This window comes from Synchiropus splendidus, chromosome 4 (genome assembly GCF_027744825.2).
Source record: "Synchiropus splendidus isolate RoL2022-P1 chromosome 4, RoL_Sspl_1.0, whole genome shotgun sequence".
In the NCBI taxonomy this organism is placed as follows: domain Eukaryota; kingdom Metazoa; phylum Chordata; class Actinopteri; order Syngnathiformes; family Callionymidae; genus Synchiropus; species Synchiropus splendidus.
Genome location: NC_071337.1, coordinates 4,750,553 through 4,773,297, shown reverse-complemented (window position 1 = coordinate 4,773,297; position 22,745 = coordinate 4,750,553). Strand labels below are relative to the sequence as shown.

The 22,745-nt window shown below is 45.5% G+C and overlaps 2 protein-coding genes and 1 long non-coding RNA gene across 5 annotated transcripts; all 3 read left to right on the top strand.

The window, feature by feature from the left end:
* Positions 1-4,171: 4,171 nt before the first annotated feature.
* LOC128756853 (patr class I histocompatibility antigen, B-1 alpha chain-like) lies at positions 4,172-12,741 on the top strand. Its single transcript, XM_053861610.1, has 14 exons — positions 4,172-4,456; positions 6,216-6,485; positions 6,568-6,867; positions 6,963-7,235; positions 7,335-7,457; positions 7,777-7,812; positions 8,147-8,173; positions 8,401-8,463; positions 8,700-8,753; positions 8,859-8,897; positions 9,048-9,167; positions 11,699-11,752; positions 11,858-11,896; positions 12,047-12,741. Exons 1-14 carry the CDS (start codon positions 4,366-4,368, stop codon positions 12,136-12,138), a joined length of 1,581 nt encoding a protein of 526 aa, XP_053717585.1. The 5' UTR covers positions 4,172-4,365; the 3' UTR covers positions 12,139-12,741.
* On the top strand, positions 10,711-11,246 carry LOC128756855 (uncharacterized). The gene is made up of 3 exons (XR_008414321.1): positions 10,711-10,760; positions 10,949-10,984; positions 11,120-11,246. It is a non-coding gene; the product is annotated as an uncharacterized LOC128756855 (long non-coding RNA).
* Positions 12,742-15,629: 2,888 nt separating the features above from the next.
* Positions 15,630-21,573, top strand: LOC128756850 (zinc fingers and homeoboxes protein 1-like). Of its 3 annotated transcripts, none has more exons than XM_053861608.1 (8): positions 15,630-15,966; positions 16,671-16,969; positions 17,428-18,015; positions 18,096-18,222; positions 18,296-18,715; positions 18,914-19,621; positions 19,682-19,813; positions 20,175-21,573. In XM_053861608.1, the coding sequence occupies exons 2-8, from the start codon at positions 16,716-16,718 to the stop codon at positions 20,538-20,540; spliced, it is 2,595 nt and encodes an 864-aa protein (XP_053717583.1). In that variant the 5' UTR covers positions 15,630-15,966; positions 16,671-16,715; the 3' UTR covers positions 20,541-21,573. The 3 variants fall into 3 exon arrangements, with proteins under 3 accessions (XP_053717583.1, XP_053717581.1, XP_053717582.1); XM_053861606.1 differs by having other exon boundaries at positions 16,671-17,005; XM_053861607.1 differs by having other exon boundaries at positions 15,959-16,097; positions 16,671-17,005.
* Positions 21,574-22,745: the final 1,172 nt, after the last annotated feature.

Below are 22,745 nucleotides of genomic sequence, written 5' to 3'. Positions count from 1 at the left end.
GCTGTTCAGCGTCGACTGACATTTATTGGCAGATTTTCCATCCCTGACGACGCCAGCATTTTCAACCGCACGGTGTGGAGCACTTTATTCCCACAGTGGGGCCGCCAGTTTTCGCGCGTGCACGGCGCCTTGACATAACGAAATTAGCAACAGCTAAAGCGGAGTTTGCTGCTATGGCGCGTTTGGGTATTGTGAGGCGTTCGAACAGCCCCTGGGCTTCACCGCTCCATATGGTGCCAACGGCAGATGGGCCTTGGCTTCCCTGTGGGGATTTCCGCCGCTTAAATAACGTAACTGCACATGACCGTTACCCCATCCCGCACATACAAGATTTCTCAGTTCGTTTGGCAGGCATGACAGTATTCTTGAAAGTGGATCTGGTGCGTGGCTATCATCAGGTTCCGGTGCGTTCCGAGGACATGACTGCAGTGATTACGCCTTTCGGGCTGTTTGAATTTCTGCGGATGCCTTTCGGCCTGAAGGAGGCGGCACAAACCTTTAGAGATTAATGGACTCTGCGTCACTGCGTGAACTGACATTTGTGTTTGTCTACCTAGATGACATTTTGGTGGCCAGTCCATCAGTAAAGGAACACCTGTTGCACCGCAGGCAGGTCTTCCAGCGCCTCCAGGAGCATGGTTAACACCGCAGGCAGTGGTCAGTTTGGTCTGCCAGTGATCGATTTCCTGGGGCATCGTATTTCGTCACTAGGTGCGGTTCCGTTGCCTTCTCAGGTACAAGCCGTGACGGATTTTCCTCGGCCAGTCTCGGTTAAGTCTCTGCAGGAGTTTCTGGGCATGGTGAATTTGTACAATCGGTTAAGTTCTGCGGATTTTCGTTGTCCAGTGGCCCGGTTTTCGAGTGAGTCTCTAGCAGCTCCAGTGCCAGTGCACCATTTTTCCCGCGTTCGTTCGTGCCTGCGGAGCTGGCCACAGCTCGCTTTGTTTTCATGCGTCATGATGCGCATCGGTCGCCCCTTCAACCCCCCTACGATGGCCCATTTAGGGTGCTGGAGACGGGGGCAAAGACTTTTGTATTAGATGTGGGCGGACGCAGAGAACGCGTGTCGCTGGACGGACTCAAGCCAGCTCATTTTGTGACAGGTGAAGAAGTCATGCCAGCCCAGGTCCCACGGCGAGGGAAGCCCACCCACCAAAACCACGTCGGTGCCATCTTCTAGATTGCCATCTAGTAGATTGATTAAAACTTGTACTAGATTCACTGAATGTTAAGGGGGTTGAGTGTTGTTCTTTAAAATAAAAAAGTGTAAATAATTCATGTTAAGAGTCCTGGTGCCCTCAGGTTTCCCTCTGGGTGTTCGGGGGGAGCTGTGTAGCGGGTGCTCCGGGGTGTGGTGTCTCAGCCAGTGGGATGGTGGGTAGGGACACACAGGTGTCACTTATTAAATGGTGACTGTATGGGACGCACGGGTATCTTGTTGATCAGAGAATGAACACACTCAGACTGTCGAAGCATACAGTGAACGTGTAGCTGGCCGAACCGATTAGCCACGATGCTAATAAGGCCTGTAAGGCATTCTTTGTGCTTACCGCGGGTCTTGGGTGTGTTATCAAATGTGGGGAACTGATTTTTGAGAAACGCTGCTCCTTCCTCTTTATTATTCTACAGCGCTGTAAATAGATGAGCGCTGATGATGTTTTCAGCAGGTTATCACGGAAGAATCCCGTAAGAAACATCACAACGACGGATGTCCGTCACGACACCTCCGAGGCTGGAGCGCTCACTCCAGGGTTCTCTGTCCTGTTGTGGGCTGGAGCTGGGACAGGGATGAGGCCAGTCTGGGACAGAGCGTGACTTGGTTTATGACTTTGTCACAGCCAAACTGCACAGAAGCGCACATTCAGAGCTGGACACGCACCGGGCACCTCTTCACTTCTGGAGAAACGTCACTCACTCGGCAACCCCTCCCACATGCAGCGGCCACACACATAGAGGAACAGCCACCTGCAGCAGACACTCGACATTCACTCCTACAACACTCTACTAACTACAAGATACCGGTCAGTAAATGTTCAAACTGCCCCCTTTGCTTCATTCTGAAATGTGCAGTCAAAATAAAGTTTTATAATCTGGGTCCGTCGGTCTTGCAGCTGCTTCCGCCTCTCCTCACTGGCTGCATGATGGAGCTCCATCTCTGATGTTGAATGATAGATGCTTCTAGAGTTGCCTTTGCAAGGATAAGCTGGACAGTGTTGCGTATATTATTTTCTGTGATTATATTTTTCGCTTCCGCTTTCGTTTCGTGTGTGTGATGACGTGTGTCTGGTAGGAGGGCGACCCAGTCTCTATTTAATGTGTCTGTATAGTTGCTGATGCAACGCCAAGCGATGAGAAGTGTTGACCATTTGGATGTAATGCTGCTGATGCTGATGAGGAATAAACTGAAGCCTGCGTCCCACTACCTCTGTGGTTCCTTCTGCTCCTGACTCTGCGCCCTGAGGTGACGTGTCATTGACATGAAAGTGCTCAAATGGGCTCTTTTCACCCATGAATACTTGCCAACTCTACAGCAGAAGCTCGGGTCTCAGCAGAGAACTGACTGGGGCGAAAATACTGCATTTAAGTGCTGTAATGTTAACACAACGCCTGTAATTCTATTGAACTGATGCGTGTTCTGAGTTAGTTTTCATCACCTGTCTCCATGTCACCAAATTGTTGCCTCTTTATCTGAACCTGCCACAGAGATGGAAAGAATAACAACAAAGTGAAATGAAGAATTCTCAATATATTTATAAATAAAGACTTGATTTTCATTTTTCACTTTGTGACCTGGTCGATAAGTCTGCTCCCACGCCCCCCTATTTCTGTCTTATGAGCGTCTGTGTTTGCCATAATAGCAGGAAGTGACCTAGGCTTCACTGTGAACCAATTGATGAAAGTATACAAGTAAAAAGTCGTGTGATTTACATTAGTTTTGCTCCAGTGTTCTTGTACATATCACATATAGGCCAGCACAATTCGGGGGAAAATATGAATTGCTGTGGGATAATTTGACATTAGGGACTTTAGGGACACGTGCCGCAGTTAGTCAAATGGCAACTAGTTTCTCAGTACCAATGCAATGTGGAACAGATATCCACCCACTCTGTATTCCAAATTCCTTTGGGGTGAAGACAGGAACGTCTGTTTCGTCTGGAGCTCCCAGAAGCTCTTGTCTCTTGGACTCAGCCTGGAGGCCAAATGTAGACATGCACGTGTGTGACGATCTGGTACGAGGAACGCCATTGATCCACTCAATATTTAATGTGTTTGATGCCAAGCGATGAGACGATGTTATGCTGATAAACTGAAGCTTGCATCCCACTGCTTCTGTGGTTCCTTCCTTCGACGCCCTGAGAAGTGTTTGTGTGTGGCCGGACTCCAGAATCACAATTTTTCAGCTAAGAATTGATATCACGATTCTCTGCCACGATTTTTTTGCTCATGAAATATGTAGTTCATTGCACACATAATCCATGACAAAACAAAGTTGCAGCATTGGGACTCTGAGACAGAGAGCACTGCATTTATGAAAGTTTCCACTCCGGATCTTTTCGAAAGTTTCAGATTCAGGTGGCTGATGAACGCTGCACATGATGCTCCAAAACAGCGACAGATTCAGTCGTTTCCGTCTCTGCGTAAACGACATCTGAGAAAGGCTGCTCATGTAGCTCGGTGAAATTAAGAATTATTTCTTATCATTCTGAATGTCACGCTCGGACCGGCGGGTTTGCTAAGTGTCAGCTGCGCTGACAGCCTGCTGCTGAGGAACCAGCGGTTTCACTCTCATGAGCCCAGAAAACTCATTGTTTGGCTCATTGTTTTCAAAACATACTGAAATTAGTCAAATGTCAATGAAGTTGGTCACACACTGGGAGGAACACTTCTACTGGCATCTACACACTCATCTGTTGGGAACTTTTCGACACTTTGTGGAGATTCAAGGAGTACGTGAGTTTCCAATATCAAGCAGAAGATTCAGATGCTGAGATGTGATTTCCTCAAATGTGTCGTTGTTAAATTCAACAATGAATAAAAAAATGAAATGTGGAATTCAACTATCCCATAAAAAATAATACATTTGTCATAAATTTGAGCTGAAAAATATTCTCATGGCAAAAAATTAGCACACCAACCACATGTTGCTGAACCTTCACCGCTTTCATAAACGTCACCCACAATAAGACCAAAGGTCCAACTACTGACCTTTTATTGAACGTAATCTAATCTCTTAATATCCCTGCATATACACCTTCCAGTCATCACTCCACCCTCTGATTCACTGAACAAGGAAGTTCAGCACTCAAAACTCTGGACTGCACTCTGCACTCTGGTCAGAACCCTGGCAACCAGGCATGGAATAGAATGGCTCGCATCATGGTGGATTTTAAGCCGAAACTATATAAAGTTTCTGTCTTTGTGCTCCTTTTTGCAGCCATCACAATTGCAAATGGCGGTAAGTTGCTTTTAAATGACGACTAGCATCAAGACAGAGGAATTATGAGTCATGAAAATCTTTTTTTCAATTCCACTAAAATATATTTTAAAACATTAAATTACATGTTGAGTAATGGGAAAATGCCTTTGCCATTGAGTGTGACACTGTTAGTGAGTTAGTTCGTGGTTTTCGAAATTCCAATCTGTGCCACTATTCTGCCCGAGAAGTTTCTTTAAAACTGTTGACCAGATGATTCTCTCGTCATCGCAGCTGTGTACATTTGATAGTTAGGTCCAACTCTATTAGTGAGCAGCTCATGTTCATGAATCGTTGTTTTGGGCCAAGTCACCGGGCGACTGCTGTTAAAAACCGTTCTACGAGGGCTCGGTCCTTTCATCTCCGTGGAGGGTTGTTACTGGCACCATGATTTGGATATCTACCTTGGGTTGACAGCCATGTTGGGAAAGAAGCAATGAAGCGAAAAGTGTGGCACTCCAGGCAATTAGTTTTGATGCTGGTTAAATGTATGTTTAGTTCTGTGAAATTGCACACTACTTCCTTTGTCCTTTGTCCTTTGTGTTCTGATAACCGTGATATGCCGCGTGTTCTCTTCCATAACAGTACAACAGTGGTTGTACATTAACAGCTACTTAGAAACAGTGTTGCCACAGTTACTTTGAAAAAGTAATCTGATTACTCCCTCAAAAAGGAGTCACTAGGTTACTTTACTGATTACTTGAATTTAAAAGTAACTAAGTTACATCTATCTATACTATCAAGTTACATTTGGCAGCCGACTACAGCTCTCATTGCCTAAACAATATCTTTTATGTAAAGTTTTGAGGTTGGAGTTCTTGGGGGTCCAGTGTTTTCCAGTCATTTTTTAGCACAATCTCAGTTGTATGAATATACAGTCAATGTTTTGCTTTGACACACTCGAACCCATTGGACCGAAAACCACACACAAAAAGCAACAAATATGAATAACAAAACAAAGTTATATGTTGCCATTGATATAATAAAATGTAGGGAATGCTCAGTTTTTTTTATTTTATTTTATCTCATTATTTTACTCTTTTGCTTTTTTTAAACAACAAGGCAGAAGTTTATTTAGTCTCAGTGTGTCACGTCTCTTGTTGGCCACCTGGAGGCAGTAGTTGCTGTTGTTACTCGACTCTATGCTCCATAGAGTAGTTGCTGTTGTTACTGGACTCTAAGCTGTTACTCGACTCTATGCTCCATCGAGCCGGAGAATAATTTTATTTCTGACTTTCGAGAGAAAATGCAATATCAGTACATGACATCAGTACCGTTTCTTCCTGCACTAAAGAAAAAATAATCTATAAAAGTCTATCATCAAAAAAAACTCCCCGAGTCTCTGCTGATTCGACTCCAAGCTTCAGGTGCTGCTCTCCAACACTCTCTCGCTGTGGCACCTCCCTCACCTCATAACACGGCCTCCTGCGTAAACTGGCAACAACTGTCATCTACAGAAGACACTAAAAGGTTGTGATATAAAAGTAATTTGCTGCTTAGAAACAAATTGACATTAAATCAAGGAAGGAATGGGGACCATTTAAATTAATAGAATGTCCCTATTCCCTTATCCAAAATCAACTAGCGACTGCCTGAACTTGTCAAGTGACGTCCTTCAAAGGAAGGTGGCACTAAGGAATGGTATGTAGGGAGGCCAGAGACAGTTCACCAGCTGTCGTGTGAATTAAAACACTAGTCACTTCAGTTTGAGTCAGTGATAACGACTTTGTCCCTTCGACAGAGAATCGCACGCTCAAGTACATCTACACAGCGCTGTCTTTGCCCAGCAAGACCCAGATCCCAGAGTTCACCGCCATGGGCCTCCTGGACCACATGCAGCTAGACTACTTTGACAGCAAGATCATGACAAAGCTTCCGAGGAAGCCGTGGATGCTGCGTGAACTCGGGCAGGAATACTTCGACAAGGGCACACAGTCCCGTCGCAACAAGATGCAGTGGTTCAAGGTCAACCTGGACATCCTGATGAAGCGAATGCACCAGAACAACACGGGTAGAGACTCAAATCTTTGCTCAACACACCTTTGCCTGCCACTGAAAAAGAGAGGTCGAATGTTGCTGATTTTTATCTCCAGATATCCATGTCCTACAGTGGGAGCATGGATGTGAAGCTGACCAGCAGCCCAATGGAACGATCCACTTCATGCGAGGAATTGACCGCTACAGTTACGACGGACATGACTTCCTGGACTATGACATGTGGAACGACGTCTGGGTGTCAACGTTGGATGCTGCCAAGTTGACCAAAGACAAGTGGAACCAAGTGAAAGAACTGATTTCGTACACTGATGGCTACCTGAAGACCGAGTGCATGAGCTGGCTGAAGAAGTTCAGTGATTTTGAAGCCAAAGAAAGAGCCAAAGAAAATAGAACAGGTAGAAGCCTTTTTCTTCATCTTGGTGACTTGGTTTGACCCAGTGGTGAGTCCGCGCTGAGGGTCGTGTTACCGACCGTACGTTCTTCTTTCCAGACAAACCTGAACTCTACATATTCTCAAAGAAATCTGTCATCGCTCGAAACCACGTGCTAACGTGTTTAGCAACGGGCCTCCCCTCCAAAAACGTGCATCTGGAGATGAGACGCAACAATAGAGTTCTGGATCAAACCGATGGCTTGAATACATTACAGCTGTCCCCAAACCATGACGAAACCTTTCAGCAGCGAAGCTACGTCGAGCTTCTGCGCTCAGACAAGGCTTCGTTCAGCTGTCACGTGCCAAAGCTCAACCTTTCGAAGACTTGGGGTGAGATGCCTCTGATGACTTGGTCTTCTTAGTCCAAGTTTTCCTCAGACATGCCTCGTACTGCAACCTTCTGTAACCTGATGATTCCTTGATGTGCAGATGGGAAACTTCCTACTGAGGAATCCAACACTGGGATCATTGCTGGTGCTGTGGTTGCAGGCCTCGGCCTCATTCTTGTGGCCATAGTTATTGTGATGTACATCAGGAGAAGATGTGAACCAGGTACACTCTCTCCTTATCTCCTCCGTTTCTAAAACATCTTCAGGACAGGCTGCACTCATGTCTGCCTTGTTGAGCCTCGCAGCTGCTAAACTGATGCTAGTTCTACTGTCCAGTTATTTTCAATGATAAATAAGTATTGATCATAGGGATGTTTTCTTCTGTTTGTTGATTAAAATCTATTTTTTTATTTCAGTGGTTCACAGGGAGCCGGAGTTTAAATGTAGTGTTTACTGCATGTTGTTTTCTTCAGTGGTTGACGTTAACTTCCTGATCATGAGACTTTGACGTGACACACTAACGGTGCTGTTTTTTGTTTTAGACCCACCACCTGAGAACAAGTCACCAGGAGACCAAGGTAGCTCTTGCTTTTATTTCTCAGGCTTTGACACATGACTGAGGTATATCCATGTCAATCATTGACTTATCGAATCGCTCATTCGGAGCCTGTGTGTTTGAAATACATCAGCTTGAAAATTTCATCTTCAATAACATTTAATATGTTTTATTTCAGCACCTTCCCCTCAGCTGAATGATGAGACCAGTAACTTGTCAGTGTATTATGTTGTTGTACTATCGTTCATAATTGTGCATCTTGATCTTGATTTGGCGTCTGTTTTTTTTGTCTGTTTTTGACTCTTGTGTGAATTAATGTTGATTAAAATGGTGTCTTATTTCACCCCCTCCTGTAGCTGAGAAAGTGAAATTGCTCGAAAAAGGTGAGTTATTTTTCGTTGTTATTCTGCTATAAGCTGAAAAGTTGTAGATAGAAATGGACTTTATGTCTACAGTCCTTCATCCAGGCCTGATTTCAGCATTGGACCTTGTTCTATCACCTGGTGGAAGAGCAGCATGAGCTAGTGTAGCACATGCTAATTTAGCAGCAGCTAGCTCCACCAGTGATAATGGAGCCGTAACTAATACATCTCTGTGATGAACGTTCTAGGCTCATATCCAGGACCTGCATCGTCTATTCAGAGCGAAGACTCTGGAACTGCTTCCTCCACTGGTGTGTATCCCCCCTGTTCCACATCAGACTCTTACCACCATTGAGGAAGTGACGCTCTACAGGCGTGTGTCACATCTTGGACTTCTGAGCTGAATGGACAGTGTCTCGAGTTCCTGGTGTAAACACCCCTCTACTATGACTTTATCTGCATTAGCAGATGCTAATGTAGCATGGGCTAACACAGCAATCATGAACTTGCAAATCACTGCTGAGATGGACCTTTCTGTCATGTGCAGCGTCGTCCGATCGAAGCGGTGACCCAGTCTCCTCCGGCTCCACTAGCTCCACTGGTGCGTATCATGTGACCTCAAGACTTTTAATGCTGAGTTCCATGTGTGAAAGATCTAATGCAGCTGTGGCTAAACATAATAATCACGCTCTTCTGTTCCTCACAGAATTTCTGACAGATCCGAACTCACATAAGAGCGACTCAGGTAAGCATGACAAGCACGCTCAAGACTCTGAGACAGATTTGAAGGGGAGTCACCAGAATGCACAAGCTATTATCGTCACTGTGTCGATCCAAAGCGCTTTCATTCTGTGAGTCGCGAGATAATGTTCATGAACCATGTGCTCTTCCAAAGCCAATGAGTCACCTGACAGCGGCGCAGGAAGTGAGGACGGCGGTTCATCTGGGGCTTCCACTCCACCAAGACATCCAAGATCTGCATCGTCTATTCGGAGCAAAGGCTCTAGAACTGATGGTGCGTATCCGCCCTGTTCCACATCTGACTCTTACCACCATTGAGGAAGTGACGCTCTACAGGCGTGTGTCACATCTAGGACTTTTGAGCTGAATGGACTGTGTCTCGAGACACAGTTCCTGGTGTAAACACCCCTCTACTATGACTTTATCTGCATTAGCAGATGCTAATGTAGCATGGGCTAACACAGCAGTCATGAACTTGCAAATCACTGCTGAGATGGACCTTTCTGTCATGTGCAGCGTCGTCTGATCGAAGCGGTGACCCAGGCTACTCCGACTCCACTAGCTCCACTGGTGCGTATCATGTGACCTCAAGACTTTTAATGCTGAGTTCCATGTGTGAAAGATCTAATGCAGCAGTGGCTAAAAATAATAATTACGCTCTTCTGTTCCTCACAGAATTTCTGACAGATTCGAACTCAAATAAGAGCGACTCAGGTAAGCATGACAAGCACCGCCGCCCCCTGGTGGCCGCTGTCAGTACCGACTCTGAGACAGATATGAAGGAGAGTCACCTGGGACTTTCACTCCACCAAGTGAAAGAACGCCGCTCGCATGAAGCGATTGATCTACTAGTGAACACATGATTTCAGCATTGGACCTTGTTCTATCACCTGGTGGAAGAGCAGTATGAGCTAGTGTAGCACATGCTAATTTAGCAGCAGCTAGCTCCGCCAGTGATAATGGAGCCGTAACTAATACATCTCTGTGATGAACGTTAAGCTCTAGACTCATATCCAGGGCCTGCATCATCTGGAACTGCTTCCTCCACTGGTGTGTATCCCCCCTGTTCCACATCAGACTCTTACCACCATTGAGGAAGAGGCGCTCTACAGGCGTGTGGTCACATCGAGGACTTTTGAGCTGAATGGACTGTGTCTCGAGACACAGTTCCTGGTGTAAACACCCCTCTACTATGACTTTATCTGCATTAGCAGATGCTAATGTAGCATGGGCTGACACAGCAGTCATGAACTTGCAAATCACTGCTGAGATGGACCTTTCTGTCATGTGCAGCGTCGTCTGATCGAAGCGGTGACCCAGTCTCCTCCGGCTCCACTAGCTCCACTGGTGCGTATCATGTGACCTCAAGACTTTTAATGCTGAGTTCCATGTGTGAAAGATCTAATGCAGCAGTGGCTAAAAATAATAATCACGCTCTTCTGTTCCTCACAGAATTTCTGACAGATTCGAACTCAAATAAGAGCGACTCAGGTAAGCATGACCAGCACGCTCAAGACTCTGAGACAGACTTGAAGGGGAGTCACCTGGGACTTTCACTCCACCAAGTGAAAGAACGCCGCTCGCATGAAGCGATTGATCTACTAGTGAACACATGATTTCAGCATTGGACCTCGACTGTCCAGTTATTTTCAATAGTAAATAAGAATTGATCATGAGGACCTTTTCATTTCAGTGGTTCACAGGGAGCCGGTGTTTAAATGTAGTGTTTACTGCATGTTGTTTTCTTCAGTGGTTGACGTTAACTTCCTGATCATGAGACTTTGACGTGACACACTCATAATGCTGTTTTTTGTTTTAGGTCCACCACCAGTTGTAGTAGTCGAGTACAAACCACCAGGAGACCAAGGTAGCTCTTGCTTTTATTTCTCTGGTGTAATATTAAATGATAGATGGTCAGACTCTGACACATGACTGAGGTATATCCATGTCAATCATTGACTTATTGAATCACTCATTTGGAGCCTGTGTGTTTGATAGTTTTTGAAATGCGTTCGCTTGAAATTCTTCAATGTCATTTAATATGTTTTATTTCAGTTCCACCTTTGCCAACTAAGCCGACTGAGGAGACCAGTAAGTGGTTATTTTATTATGTCGTTGTACTATCTTCTAGCATCTTGATCTTGAGTTAGCGAAGACGTTTGTTTTTTATGTTTGGACTCTTTATTGTTCTGAATTAATGTTGATTAAAATTGTGTCTTATTTCAGCCCCTCCAATACCTGAGAAAGAGGCTCCAGCAGCTGAGACACAGTCATTGCTCAATAAAGGTGAGTTATTTTTTCTTATTATTCTGCTATAAGCTGAAAAGTTATAGATAGAAATGGACTTTATGACCACAGTTCTTCATCCAGGCCTGATTTCACCATTGGACCTTGTTCTATTACCTGGTGGAAGAGCAGCATGAGCTAGTGTAGCACATGCTAATTTAGCAGCAGCTAGCTCCACCAGTGATAATGGAGCCGTAACTAATACATCTCTGTGATGAACGTTAAGCTCTAGGCTCATATCCAGGACCTGCATCGTCTGGAACTGCTTCCTCCACTGGTGTGTATCCCCCCTGTTCCACATCAGACTCTTACCACCATTGAGGAAGTGACGCTCTACAGGCGTGTGTCACATCTAGGACTTTTGAGCTGAATGGACTGTGTCTCGAGACACAGTTCCTGGTGTAAACACCCCTCTACTATGACTTTATCTACATTAGCAGATGCTAATGTAGCATGGGCTGACACAGCAGTCATGAACTTGCAAATCACTGCTGAGATGGACCTTTCTGTCATGTGCAGCGTCGTCCGATCGAAGCGGTGACCCAGTCTCCTCCGGCTCCACTAGCTCCACTGGTGCGTATCATGTGACCTCAAGACTTTTAATGCTGAGTTCCATGTGTGAAAGATCTAATGCAGCAGTGGCTAAACATAATAATCACGCTCTTCTGTTCTTCACAGAATTTCTGACAGATCCGAACTCACATAAGAGCGACTCAGGTAAGCATGACCAGCACGCTCAAGACTCTGAGACAGATTTGAAGGGGAGTCACCAGAATGCAGAAGCTATTATCGTCACTGTGTCGATCCAAAGCACTTTCATTCTGTGAGTCGCGAGATAATGTTCATGAACCTTGTGCTCTTCCAAAGCCAATGAGTCACCTGACAGCGGCGCAGGAAGTGAGGACGGCGGTTCATCTGGGGCTTCCACTCCACCAAGTGAAAGAAGGGTGCCCGTATGAAGCCATTGATCTACCCAAGATGTTTGTTTTGCTGAACATTTATTCTGCAGCTTATAACAACTTCTGTCAAATCAGGTGTTTAATGAGGTGTTCTCATCACACACATGCTCGCTGGGCTTAACGTAAGTTTAGGATCTTTAAACCTGCAAGAGCTTTTCTTTAAAGTACAATTTTGCAAATATTCCAAAAGCAAAGAAGGAAATGTATGGATCTCCTGCATTGTGAAATATTCAGAAAAATGACATCACTCTCAACAGTAAACTCAGTTATGGTGACTTGAACCTGAACAGTGCCCACAATGCTTTGCAGCCCAGTCACCCAGTCATGGTGGGTTCTCAGTCAAATAGGGAGTTCGGGGAAAAAGCCTCATGTATGTTTCACGTAAAGGTATTTGTTTAATGGACATGTATGTGTGTGATGACGTGTGTCTGGTAGGAGGTCTGCCCTCGACCCAGTCTCTATTTAATGTGTCTGTATAGTTGCTGATGCAATGCCAAGCGATGAGAAGTGTTGACCATTTGGGTGTAATGCTGCTGATGCTGATGAGGAATAAACTGAAGCCTGCGTCCCACTACCTCTGTGGTTCCTTCTGCTCCTGACTCTGCGCCCTGAGGTGACCCACAATTACAGGTGTTTCATTGACATGAAAGTGCTCAATGGGCTGGTTTCACCCATGTAACTCTCCAGCAGAAGCTCGGGTCTCAGCAGAGAACTGACTGGGGCGAAAATACTGCATTTAAGTGCTGTAATGTTAACACAACGCCTGTAATTTTATTGAACTGATGCATGTTCTGAGTTAGTTTTCATTACCTGTCTCGCTGCAGGAGCCCGGTTTCTATCATTGTCAGAAGTCACGCATCCTTGCGTATTGTGAAGCGCCTATACGAAATTCACTGACCTTTCTCCAGAAGAAAAAAAAGATCAGGTTTGCAATGTGTAACATTGATTCATGCAGTGTAGAAACTGGGACCATGCAGAGTTGTGTAAATGTCAAGTCATGTTCGTCATGTCAGAGTTAGTGATTTTTGTATACATTTCTTTTTTCAACAAAGGTTTTATTTGCTCATATTAAATAAAAGATTTAGTGTACGCAAAGTTTGGTGTTGTATCATCTCTTTTCTGTTTTCCAACATTCCACTGAGTACCTTCCAGGAATCCTTGGTATTTCCTAAATATTGAGAATCTTTTAATACATAGTAGTCACGGTCTGGGAGCGGTTTGGAGTTCCTGCGGCATGTCAGACAGCAGAAGCTCACGGTTTTGATGGTGGCTCCGGACAGCCCAGGATGTCAGTAGGTCCTTTTGCATTGAATGTGTCAATACTGGATCATTAAGTAATGGTTCAAAACAATGAAAAAATGTTCTCCAAATATGCTCTTCTGTTGCTCATCGGATCAAAACTCAAGTGTTAGTAACTCTGGTCAATATGACGAGCAATGTCGCCCCCTCGTGGCCGTCGTCAACCCTGATTCTGTGACTGTCATAATGCTGAAGCTGTTGCCGTCATATTGTTGTTTAAGAACACTTTTATCCTACAAATATAATAATAAATATCGAGCTGACGACCGTAAACAATGGGTGCTTCCAATGCAATGAGTCAGCTGACAGCAGGACCGAAGCTACTGACGCTAACTCACACCGTTTCTCTTTAAATCATGAAGTTTCAGGAGCCCGCGTTGAGATGCTCCTGCCTCATACTTCAGGACACATGAAGAACATGTCTTTGTAGTTACCAAAACCTATTAATGTTGTTACTTTCTTTTACGCTTCTAACCACAATTAAGAGTTGAATCTTTGCATGTCTAAACAGCGGATCGTTCCAGACTTACTGAGGATGCCGTTATGATTTTCCTCAACAAGAAATGCTTCCGATTTCACGCAGCACCTGCTACTAATCTGCCCTGCATTGTACAAGTTGCACCTTATTGTTTGACAATCTGCACCAGGAAAACACACCAAAGTACCGACAGCATCAGACATTCGAGATGTTTTCAGAAATAAAGCTTGCAGTGAAAGGAACATTTGTAATCCTTCCATAGAATTCATGGCTTTGATATTAATAAATAGGTGGCATCGTGGGCGTGAGCCCTGTATTTTGGGGGTAATCTATCATTTTAGCTTTGCGCTGTCTGATAATCCACTATGTCTCTAAATTTGAGCAGTTCTTACTGTATAAATGAGTGTTTCTTGTAGCCTTGAATGGTTGTAGGTTAACAAACAAACGTTTTGCACTGTAATGTAATGTCGTTTTCCTTGAATTTGAAACAACACACTTGAAAATGTACAAGTTCCAGAGGTGAATTAAAATAACTGCTACTACGGCAGAACATTGTGACTTCTGATCTTTTTTCACCTTTATTGCTTTGTTTATTATGAGCAGACAAATATGAACTTACTGATGCCGACAGCTGATTGTTATGTGCAAAATAACAGAATAAAATACAAAAAAGCGGGTCTTTCTGTTCAATTAAATTATTGAGAATATTCTCCTGTTCTAATGTGTGTAGGAGTATGACGCTGCAGGTTCTGGAGTCAGGGTTCGAACACGCCTGCCTCAGGGCCTCGTCTAATGAAAACTTCCCCTTTCCCTTTATTTCAGGCTTTATAAAGCAGTGGATTTTTTTTTTTCAACAAAACACAATAGCTTGTACTTAAGGATCGAAGAGGCAGAAAAATCAGATTAAGTGTAGCACGACAAAATGTACATACAGTTATTGACAAATGTTTTCGGACACCCTTGAAATTTGACGCAATCTCATGCAATAATAAAAATAGTGTTTTAAAAGGTGTGACTGCATTATGCAGATGCAAACAAATATAAATTATATATTAGATATGTTCATATATTATTTACAATAAAATAAACAACAAAACTAATTTGTATAAGTCCGTTGTTAACGTTGTCATTTTAGGGTCAACAAATAACTAAAAAATCTATAAACTATCACATCATCAAATTAATATTTAGTCGTTCCGGGGTCACGTACTATTATGTACTGCCACTGTTGTGATGGGCCGTCAAGCCAGAAAGAAAAAATCTTAGATTTAAGTTAAATCTTGTCTCTAAAATATACTAAACAAGAAAGGAAACAGTAGGAATAAGTGTAATGACATTACATATTTAATATAAGTAATTGGATTGTATATTGTTTTATTTTATGCACATTTTATAAAACAAATTTCAGGATAAATTGTAAAAATTTATGTTTCATTTTTGCATATCTTGGTTACAAAACTATGGCAAAATCATAAAATTACTTGATTACTCTGTATGTTTTCGATGTATTTTAACTATTAATTGTGACTGGGGAAGAAAAACAGTCCCAGAACGAGGGTGAACTAAGACTGACGTCACAGTGACCGTATAAATACAAGCAAAGAGCCACAGTTGGTCCGTGTCTGATTTGCGTGAGCAGCAATTCTGTTTAAACAGGAAGTGACGCGCCTTATCGCTCTGCAACAAGAAGTGATGTCACGTAACTTTTTTTACTTTATTTTGAAAAAATCCAACCGGATGTGGTCCTTCAGCAGAGCAAAATCGATGCGACTACGATTGTCGACACCTAGTTCTACTAGAGCGGTCCCCATTAAACATAATAATCGGGTAGCGTCTCGGAGCGTGAGGATGAAGCGGTTCCGGAAGACGGCGAGCGGCCTGTAGCGGCAGACCTCCGCCGCCGCTCGTCTCTGGCTCAGATGCGGTTCCTGCTCGGTGGGCGAAGACGGTAAACTGCGTGTCCGCAAGCTAACCGAGGACCAGCAGCGAGGCTCGAGGACCGGGGCGGTGGTTCGTCCCACCATGCGTGAAAACTCGAGCGTATTGTTCAGGTAAACAAACCTGGTGGCTGCTGGTTAGCGGCGTTAGCTTGTGAAGCTGCTGCTGTGTGTGTGCGCGCCCGAGTGTTCCACTGACTGGACCGGAGCAGAACCACTGACCCGGGGACAGACCGTCAACCGCGGTGGGTGTGAAGTTCACCGCATTTTCACTCCGGAATCACACGTGATCATAAAGAGGCACCTCACGTCGTTTCACTCGGTTGAAATGTCATCGTCAGGAAATGATAAAAAAAAAAATGACCCACTTCCCGCAAAAAGGCCGTTGACTTATATTAAGTAGTTCATCGGCGGTATAAATAGTAGTGATTTTGTGCATAAAATCTTACACCTTTAATATTTTTCATCTCGCTGTTTGGAGATTTGAGGATTTAAAGGGCCCCCAGCTTCTTAAACTTATAACCTTTTCTACTGAAGGAGTCACTCTTATTAAGGTCAAGTGGATCAACACCTTTAAGTCTGAAGCCATAGTTCTAACCAACAAGCAATGTTGAGAGAAGTTCAAGTACTCGTGGTCCTTCTTCCACTAATGGCTACAGTCAAAATAATGTCAAGTTGAAGTGGTTGCTATGGGGGAAGATGAACTTGGCTATAAGAGCAGACCACCACCTCAAGTGCTACCACCGCCTGGCGCTGGTGTTTTCATGATGCATGCGTGTTTGATCCGCAGAGTAATCCTTTTGCTCTTCTGTCTACAGGAAGTGAGGTGTCATTTGGGTGAGACTGTTTGAAAGCGCAGGACTATGGCCAGCAGGAGGAAGTCAAGCACACCGTGCATGGTCCTGCCGCTCCGCGAAGCGACTCCGGAGGCAGAGGCCGATGTGGACGAGGGAATGCAGGTGTCGCGCAGCAACGAGGCGGAGCTGAAGCGTTTTGTGGAAGTGAGCGCGGCGGAGGGAGGCTACGAATGCAAATACTGCAGCTTCCGGACGTCCGACCTGAACCTGTTCACCACGCATGTGGACGCCGAGCACCCCGACATTGTCATCAACACCTCGTACGTCTGCGTACAGTGTGACTTTCACACCAAGAGGTATAAGGTTCTCCGTGCTGTCTCTGCTCTGTGTTTAAATAAAGTTCAGTGGGTCCGCTCACACACATGATGTGCATCACATGATGTGATGCGAATATCGCAGTAGAAAACATGCAAATAAGTGTCGGAGAAAGTAGTTATCTGGATTCAGGAGAACTTTTTTTATCATGAGTAACTTAGTAGAAATGCTGTCAGCATTCCATAGTCTTGCACCACAGTAGCTCTATTTTATCATTTTTGCTAGGTGATAAACACAGCTCAACACTTTTACAATACAACTAAACGCATTTTAATAATCAATATATTACACATTTATGATACCAAAATAGAGCACATACAGCCATTTCCTTTCAGCGATATATCACCAGGATCACGTGGATCAACTCTGTCCCTTCTAAACATCAGTGTTGTTTCTCTTGCAGCTACGACGCCCTGCAGGCCCACAACGCTCGCCTTCACCCAGGCAAGGAAAACTTCACTCGCACCATGGTGAAGCGAAACAACGAGACGGTCTTCCAGCAAACGGTCCCCGAGCTGGCCCTTGACGGGGGCCAGGTCAAGCCGGAGGACGATGGCGACGACGCCTCCTCACGTGGTATCGCGCTCAGTAAGACGCCAATCATGCGGACTAAAAGCAGACTGGAGGTGAAGAAGTTCGGGGGGTCGCACAGCCTGGAGGCTGATGATGTCATCAAACTGGAAAGCGACGACGAGAACGAGGAGAACATGGAGCCACCGTCGTTGTCGCCGGCACCGATGGCCACCCCCCCTCCCGCGACCCCGCCAGTGCAGGCGGCCCCACCGAGCTTGGTGGTCAATAGCGCCAACATCCTGCAGGTTAAAGGAGGCGCAGGGGGCGTGCTGTCTCCTGGGACTCTGGCCCAGGTGTTGTCAGCACTGCAGCAACAGCAGAGCAGCACTCAGACGCAGCTGCTCATCCCAGTCAGCAGCATTCCCACCTATAACTCCGCCATGGACAACAACGTCCTGCTAGTCAGCGCCTACAACAGGTAACTATCAGAATTGCTCTAAAACAAAATGAGATTTTGAAGTGAGCGAGCTTGGACTCACTTGAAAATGATGTGGGCAGATTTCCCTACCCATCGGTGTCGGAAATCTTGGGATTGTCGTCGCAGACCAAGTTCTCAGAGGAGCAGATCAAGGTCTGGTTCTCTGCCCAGCGGCTCAAACATGGAGTCAGCTGGACTCCGGAGGAGGTGAGAATTTTCACACGGCTTGTAGCCACTCTGCGACCACGTCCAGAACATTGGATGTTTATGTGGACTGCAGGTGGAGGAAGCACGAAAGAAGAAGTGTAACGGGGCGGTGCAGCAAAGTGCCGCCACCACCATCACGGTCATCCCGGCTAACATGACCTCCCCCAATGGCAACAGCCTCCCGTCCATCTTCCAGACGTGCCAGATCGTCGGCCAGCCAGGGCTTGTGCTCACGCAAGTACCCGCTAATGCTGGTGGCAGCGTGCCCATCGCCTCGCCCATCACTTTGGCAGTCGCTAATGTGCCAGGAAATGTGCCGAAAGCTGCCGAACCGCTGCCCACGGATTCCAAGATGGAAGTGTCTGCCACCGCGCCGCTGAGCTTCGATGCACTATTGAAGCCGAAGAAGTCTAAGGAGCAGCTAGCTGTGCTCAAAGCTAGCTACAGCCGGAGACAGTTTGCTACTGATGCTGAGATTTCCCGACTCATGCAGGTGACCCAGCTTTTAAAATATATTTTAATTCCGACAACGTAACTCCTTGAAGGTTCATTCTAGTTAGAAAATGTTAACTTTTTTCCATTAAAACTGTTGCTGTTGTCTTTGATTTCATCTTATCTCACTCTGTATTTAAACATTTTAAAGTTTTCAAGTTGTACATTTCCATATGTTTCCATATGTCTTGGCCATCAGGTGACCAAACTGTCCAAGCGTGCCATCAAGAAGTGGTTCAGTGATACGCGCTACAACCAGAGGAATGCCAAGGACCACCACCAGGGTGCGCCGCTGAGTGCCAGCCCCTCTGGCCGGCGCGGCCGAAGTCCTTGCGGTCCCTTCAATGAAAACTCTGCTCCTGGCACCATCATCATTGATTCCAGTGACGATGCCAGCGACTCCTCCCCGTCTGGTTCTGCCGCCGCTCCTGGTTCCTCGCGGATAAAGGTCCGACACGCCTTTCCTGACTTTACGCCACAGAGGTTCAAGGAGAAGACAGCGGAGCAGCTCATGATTCTGGAGGCGAGTTACAGCCAATGTGACACGCCCCTCGATGATGAGTTGAGCCGCCTGCGGGTGGCCACCAAACTCACCAGACGGGAGCTGGACGCTTGGTTCACGGAACGCCGCAAAGTATCTCAACATGGAGGCATGGAGGTCGACGGTGAGAGTCCCAAAACGGTCGCCTCCCAAAATAGCAAAAAGATCCCAAAGAAGACGGCAGAGCAGCTTCACGTCCTCAAGAAGGCGTTTGTGAGGACGCAGTGGCCGACCGCTGAGGAGTACGACAAGCTAGCTGAGGATAGCGGACTGCAGAGATCGGACATTGTCAACTGGTTCGGCGACACGCGCTACGCCTGTAAGAACAGCAGCCTGAAGTGGTACTACCTCTACCAGAGCGGGAAGGTGAGGAGTCGTCATTCCTGCACCAGTTGACGGCCTCTAAAGGCTCTGTCCAAATCTCAGGTTGACGAGGCGCTGAACGGCGGCGGGCGAGCCCAGAAGAAAGCAAGGAAGAGGTTCAGAGGCTGGTCGAGGAGGACCAGACGCCCCAATCCTAGCAAAGGCTCACCACAAGGGGGCGCCACGCCCATAAAGGTCTGCATGCACTCATTTTATTTGCACTGTAGTCTTATAAACTCTGTGGAGGACACACTGCCACCTACTGGCTGACATAATAGATTTTTAAAAAGCAGCGAGTCTCTTGAATTGGAACTGAATTTGAGTATGAGCCATTTCACATACATTCAAGGTTCTTCTCGGCACATTAGAACACTAGAAGTGTGACTGACCTTGGGAGCAGCACAACATGACTGGTGTAGGCTGGATGGCGAGAAGCTCACATCACATTGGTTGGGCAAAAACAGATCTAAATAAGGGAATATGACATGGTCTCTCCTGTTCTTCACATTTTCCCCTCTTATCAAGCAGACCAGAATCATCACTGTTGTGGTTTCAGGTTAAGTCGGGTCGAGACTTTCTGAAGGACTACTACCTCAAACACGGAAGTCTGAGTGAGAAGGACCTGGACGACCTGGTGGCCAAGTCCAACATGAGCTACGAGCAGGTGAGGGACTGGTTCAAACAGACCCTGCAGCGAGCCCAGGAGGGGAAGGAGCTCTTCAGCGACCAAGAGGTGGAGGAGGAGCACGAGGAGATGGAGGATCAGGAAGAGGAGGAGGAAGAAGAAGAAGAGGAGGAGGAGGAGGAGGAGGAAGAAGAGGGGGAGGAGCCAGAGCAAGGCGAGGAAGACCGGTCGACAGCAGAGGATCCAGGCCATTCTGAGTCAGAAGAGGCCATGGAGGAGGAGGAGTCGGAGTCATGATCGACGAGCGAGTTTCTAATGAGGCTCCCAGAAGGTGGTGAAGCCTTCAAAAAGACAAGACTTCTACATTTTTACAGACTCTTGTAAGTTACTGCGGTCAGATGCTGCAGAAGACTTCACGGAACGACTGAGGAAAAAGGACAAAAACGGAGTGACAACTGGCCTTTTCATACTTTTTTCTGTTTTGCTAAATTTTGTATGAAAAATATTTTGAAAAAGCTCTTGTAACGGTTTCTCTGTTTCGACAAAATATCTACTGTTACGGTTTGTTTGTAAATTGGTGCCGTCTTGTTTTTGATACCTTTTTATTGACTTTGTCAAGCTATCGTTATTTTGTACCAGCTTTCCAAAAAGTTGAAATTTGTGCCAGAAATAGAATGTGGAGACAAATTCCGGAATATTTTAAAACCCGTGAACGGACTGAAGACTTTTTTTTTCGCCGTCAACCTGAACGTTACCTCACCGAGACGACAGTTTTACCTCAAGACTGTGAGCATGAATCCTAGATGATGTACGCAACGTCTGAAATATAACTGCTGTTACTGAACATGATATCAAATGCAGCGCAATGTTTTGGGACAAGACGGAACCACTCTTGGATGTAAACAAAATGCCTGTGAGTTTTAAGGTGACATTAAGCTTTTTGGTTTCAGTGGATGAAGCAGCACACGGCTGCATTTAGGAGAGAATCTTGGCGTTTTTCTTCTTCGTTTTTCAGAAGGAACTGGTTTAGTTTGATGATCTTCAAGGATATTTCTAAAGACGGTTATATCGCTGTAGTGCTGATGCCACGACGTGTTTCCTGCTTTCTCTCACACACACATTACTCTGAACGTCAGCTGTCACAAACAGTACAAATTTCTAAAATACGGGTAAAGGAGATGTTTGGCTTTCCACCGAAATAAGATATACACACTTCTGTTCTTGCCAGCACGGATCACAAACTTCCTTATTTATTTATTATTTCTGTGCTTTGTGTTTGTCTGCGATCAGAAGAATAAAACAATAAAACCACTTTTGCTTTCAATGTTTTAAACTATTTTTTAAAATACTGTCTTGTGTGTGAAACCTAATGATGCTAAGTTGCTAATGCTAAGTAGGCGGAGACAGGTCTTCATTCACACGAACTCGAGACACGAGTTGAAGTCACCAATTAATCACTGTAGAAGGAAATTAGAGTTCCCAGAGCAAAGCACGGGTCGAATATAGCTCAACATGGCACTATAAAAAAACATAAACGTACGAAAAAGTTGATGACTCACGGTCAGTCAGAGCCGGTGTAGAAGTTCGGTTCCTCCAGGAGGTCGAGTCGCAGCACGTCCACCAAGTTCATCTGTGTGTTGATATAAATGTTTCCTATGCAGACCATTTTGCTTGGAATTCTGACTTCAGGTTTCATTCCATCGTTTAAAATCGCATATCCGCGCGTGAAATCGCATATCGTGACGTCATCAGAATGCGGCAGCCCGGACGCAGTATACAAGGTGGAGAAAAAACAAAAGCTTTAAACGCTGGATAAACAATAATTATAATTAAAAAAAACAATTATAATGCAATTTTAATACTCTTATTGTAAATTAAACCTGGTATTATGCATGTATTTAAATCGGCTCACGCAGTTTATGCTCTTACAAGGTGGAATCTTAAACTCCTAAAAAAAAAATTATGAGGCCGATGAACGTGAGTGTTTATGAACAAATCCGACCCACTTCTATTCACACTGTACTTCGACCGCCTCCATAATTTGTTTTTGTAATTCCAAACTCCGTCGGCAGGTGGCAGCGTAAGCTCAAACATCACGCTCGTGGCTCGTGCGACATTAGACGTGATTTCACTCGCAACAGCGCTGAACGGTCCCAGGTTCGACTCCCGTCTCACTCGCTCCCCTCTCCGTGTTATGGACCACGCTCTCCGACTCAGCTTTGGACGCGGACTCGCGTGTATAGGCGTGTGCTGCGGGGTCATTCTGAGGACAGCGCTCCTCCCCCTCTCTTCACCAGCTGCACGCAACACACCGACACTCGGCGCTCGCAGACGCTCATCGCTGCGCTACATGTTTGCGTCGCCTCCACCTGGTGAGGCGGCAAACGCTTTGCGTTTCTGGCCTGTTGCTGACTCACGTGACACACCTGCTCAGCTCGACCAACTTGGCCTCGCGTGATGTCCCCTCTGACGTCGCATTCTGTTTCAATGAAATAACATTTA

Excerpts from the sequence above, each read along its gene's own strand:
- LOC128756853 (XM_053861610.1), top strand. The coding sequence starts at position 4,366 with ATGGCTCGCATCATGGTGGATTTTAAGCCGAAACTATATAAAGTTTCT. Across the intron at positions 4,457-6,215 it reads CATCACAATTGCAAATGGCG|AGAATCGCACGCTCAAGTAC; the intron begins GTAAGTTGCTTT and ends TCCCTTCGACAG. Across the intron at positions 6,486-6,567 it reads AATGCACCAGAACAACACGG|ATATCCATGTCCTACAGTGG; the intron begins GTAGAGACTCAA and ends TTTTATCTCCAG.
- LOC128756850 (XM_053861606.1), top strand. The coding sequence starts at position 16,716 with ATGGCCAGCAGGAGGAAGTCAAGCACACCGTGCATGGTCCTGCCGCTC. Across the intron at positions 18,016-18,095 it reads CTAGTCAGCGCCTACAACAG|ATTTCCCTACCCATCGGTGT; the intron begins GTAACTATCAGA and ends TGATGTGGGCAG. Across the intron at positions 18,716-18,913 it reads AGATTTCCCGACTCATGCAG|GTGACCAAACTGTCCAAGCG; the intron begins GTGACCCAGCTT and ends CTTGGCCATCAG.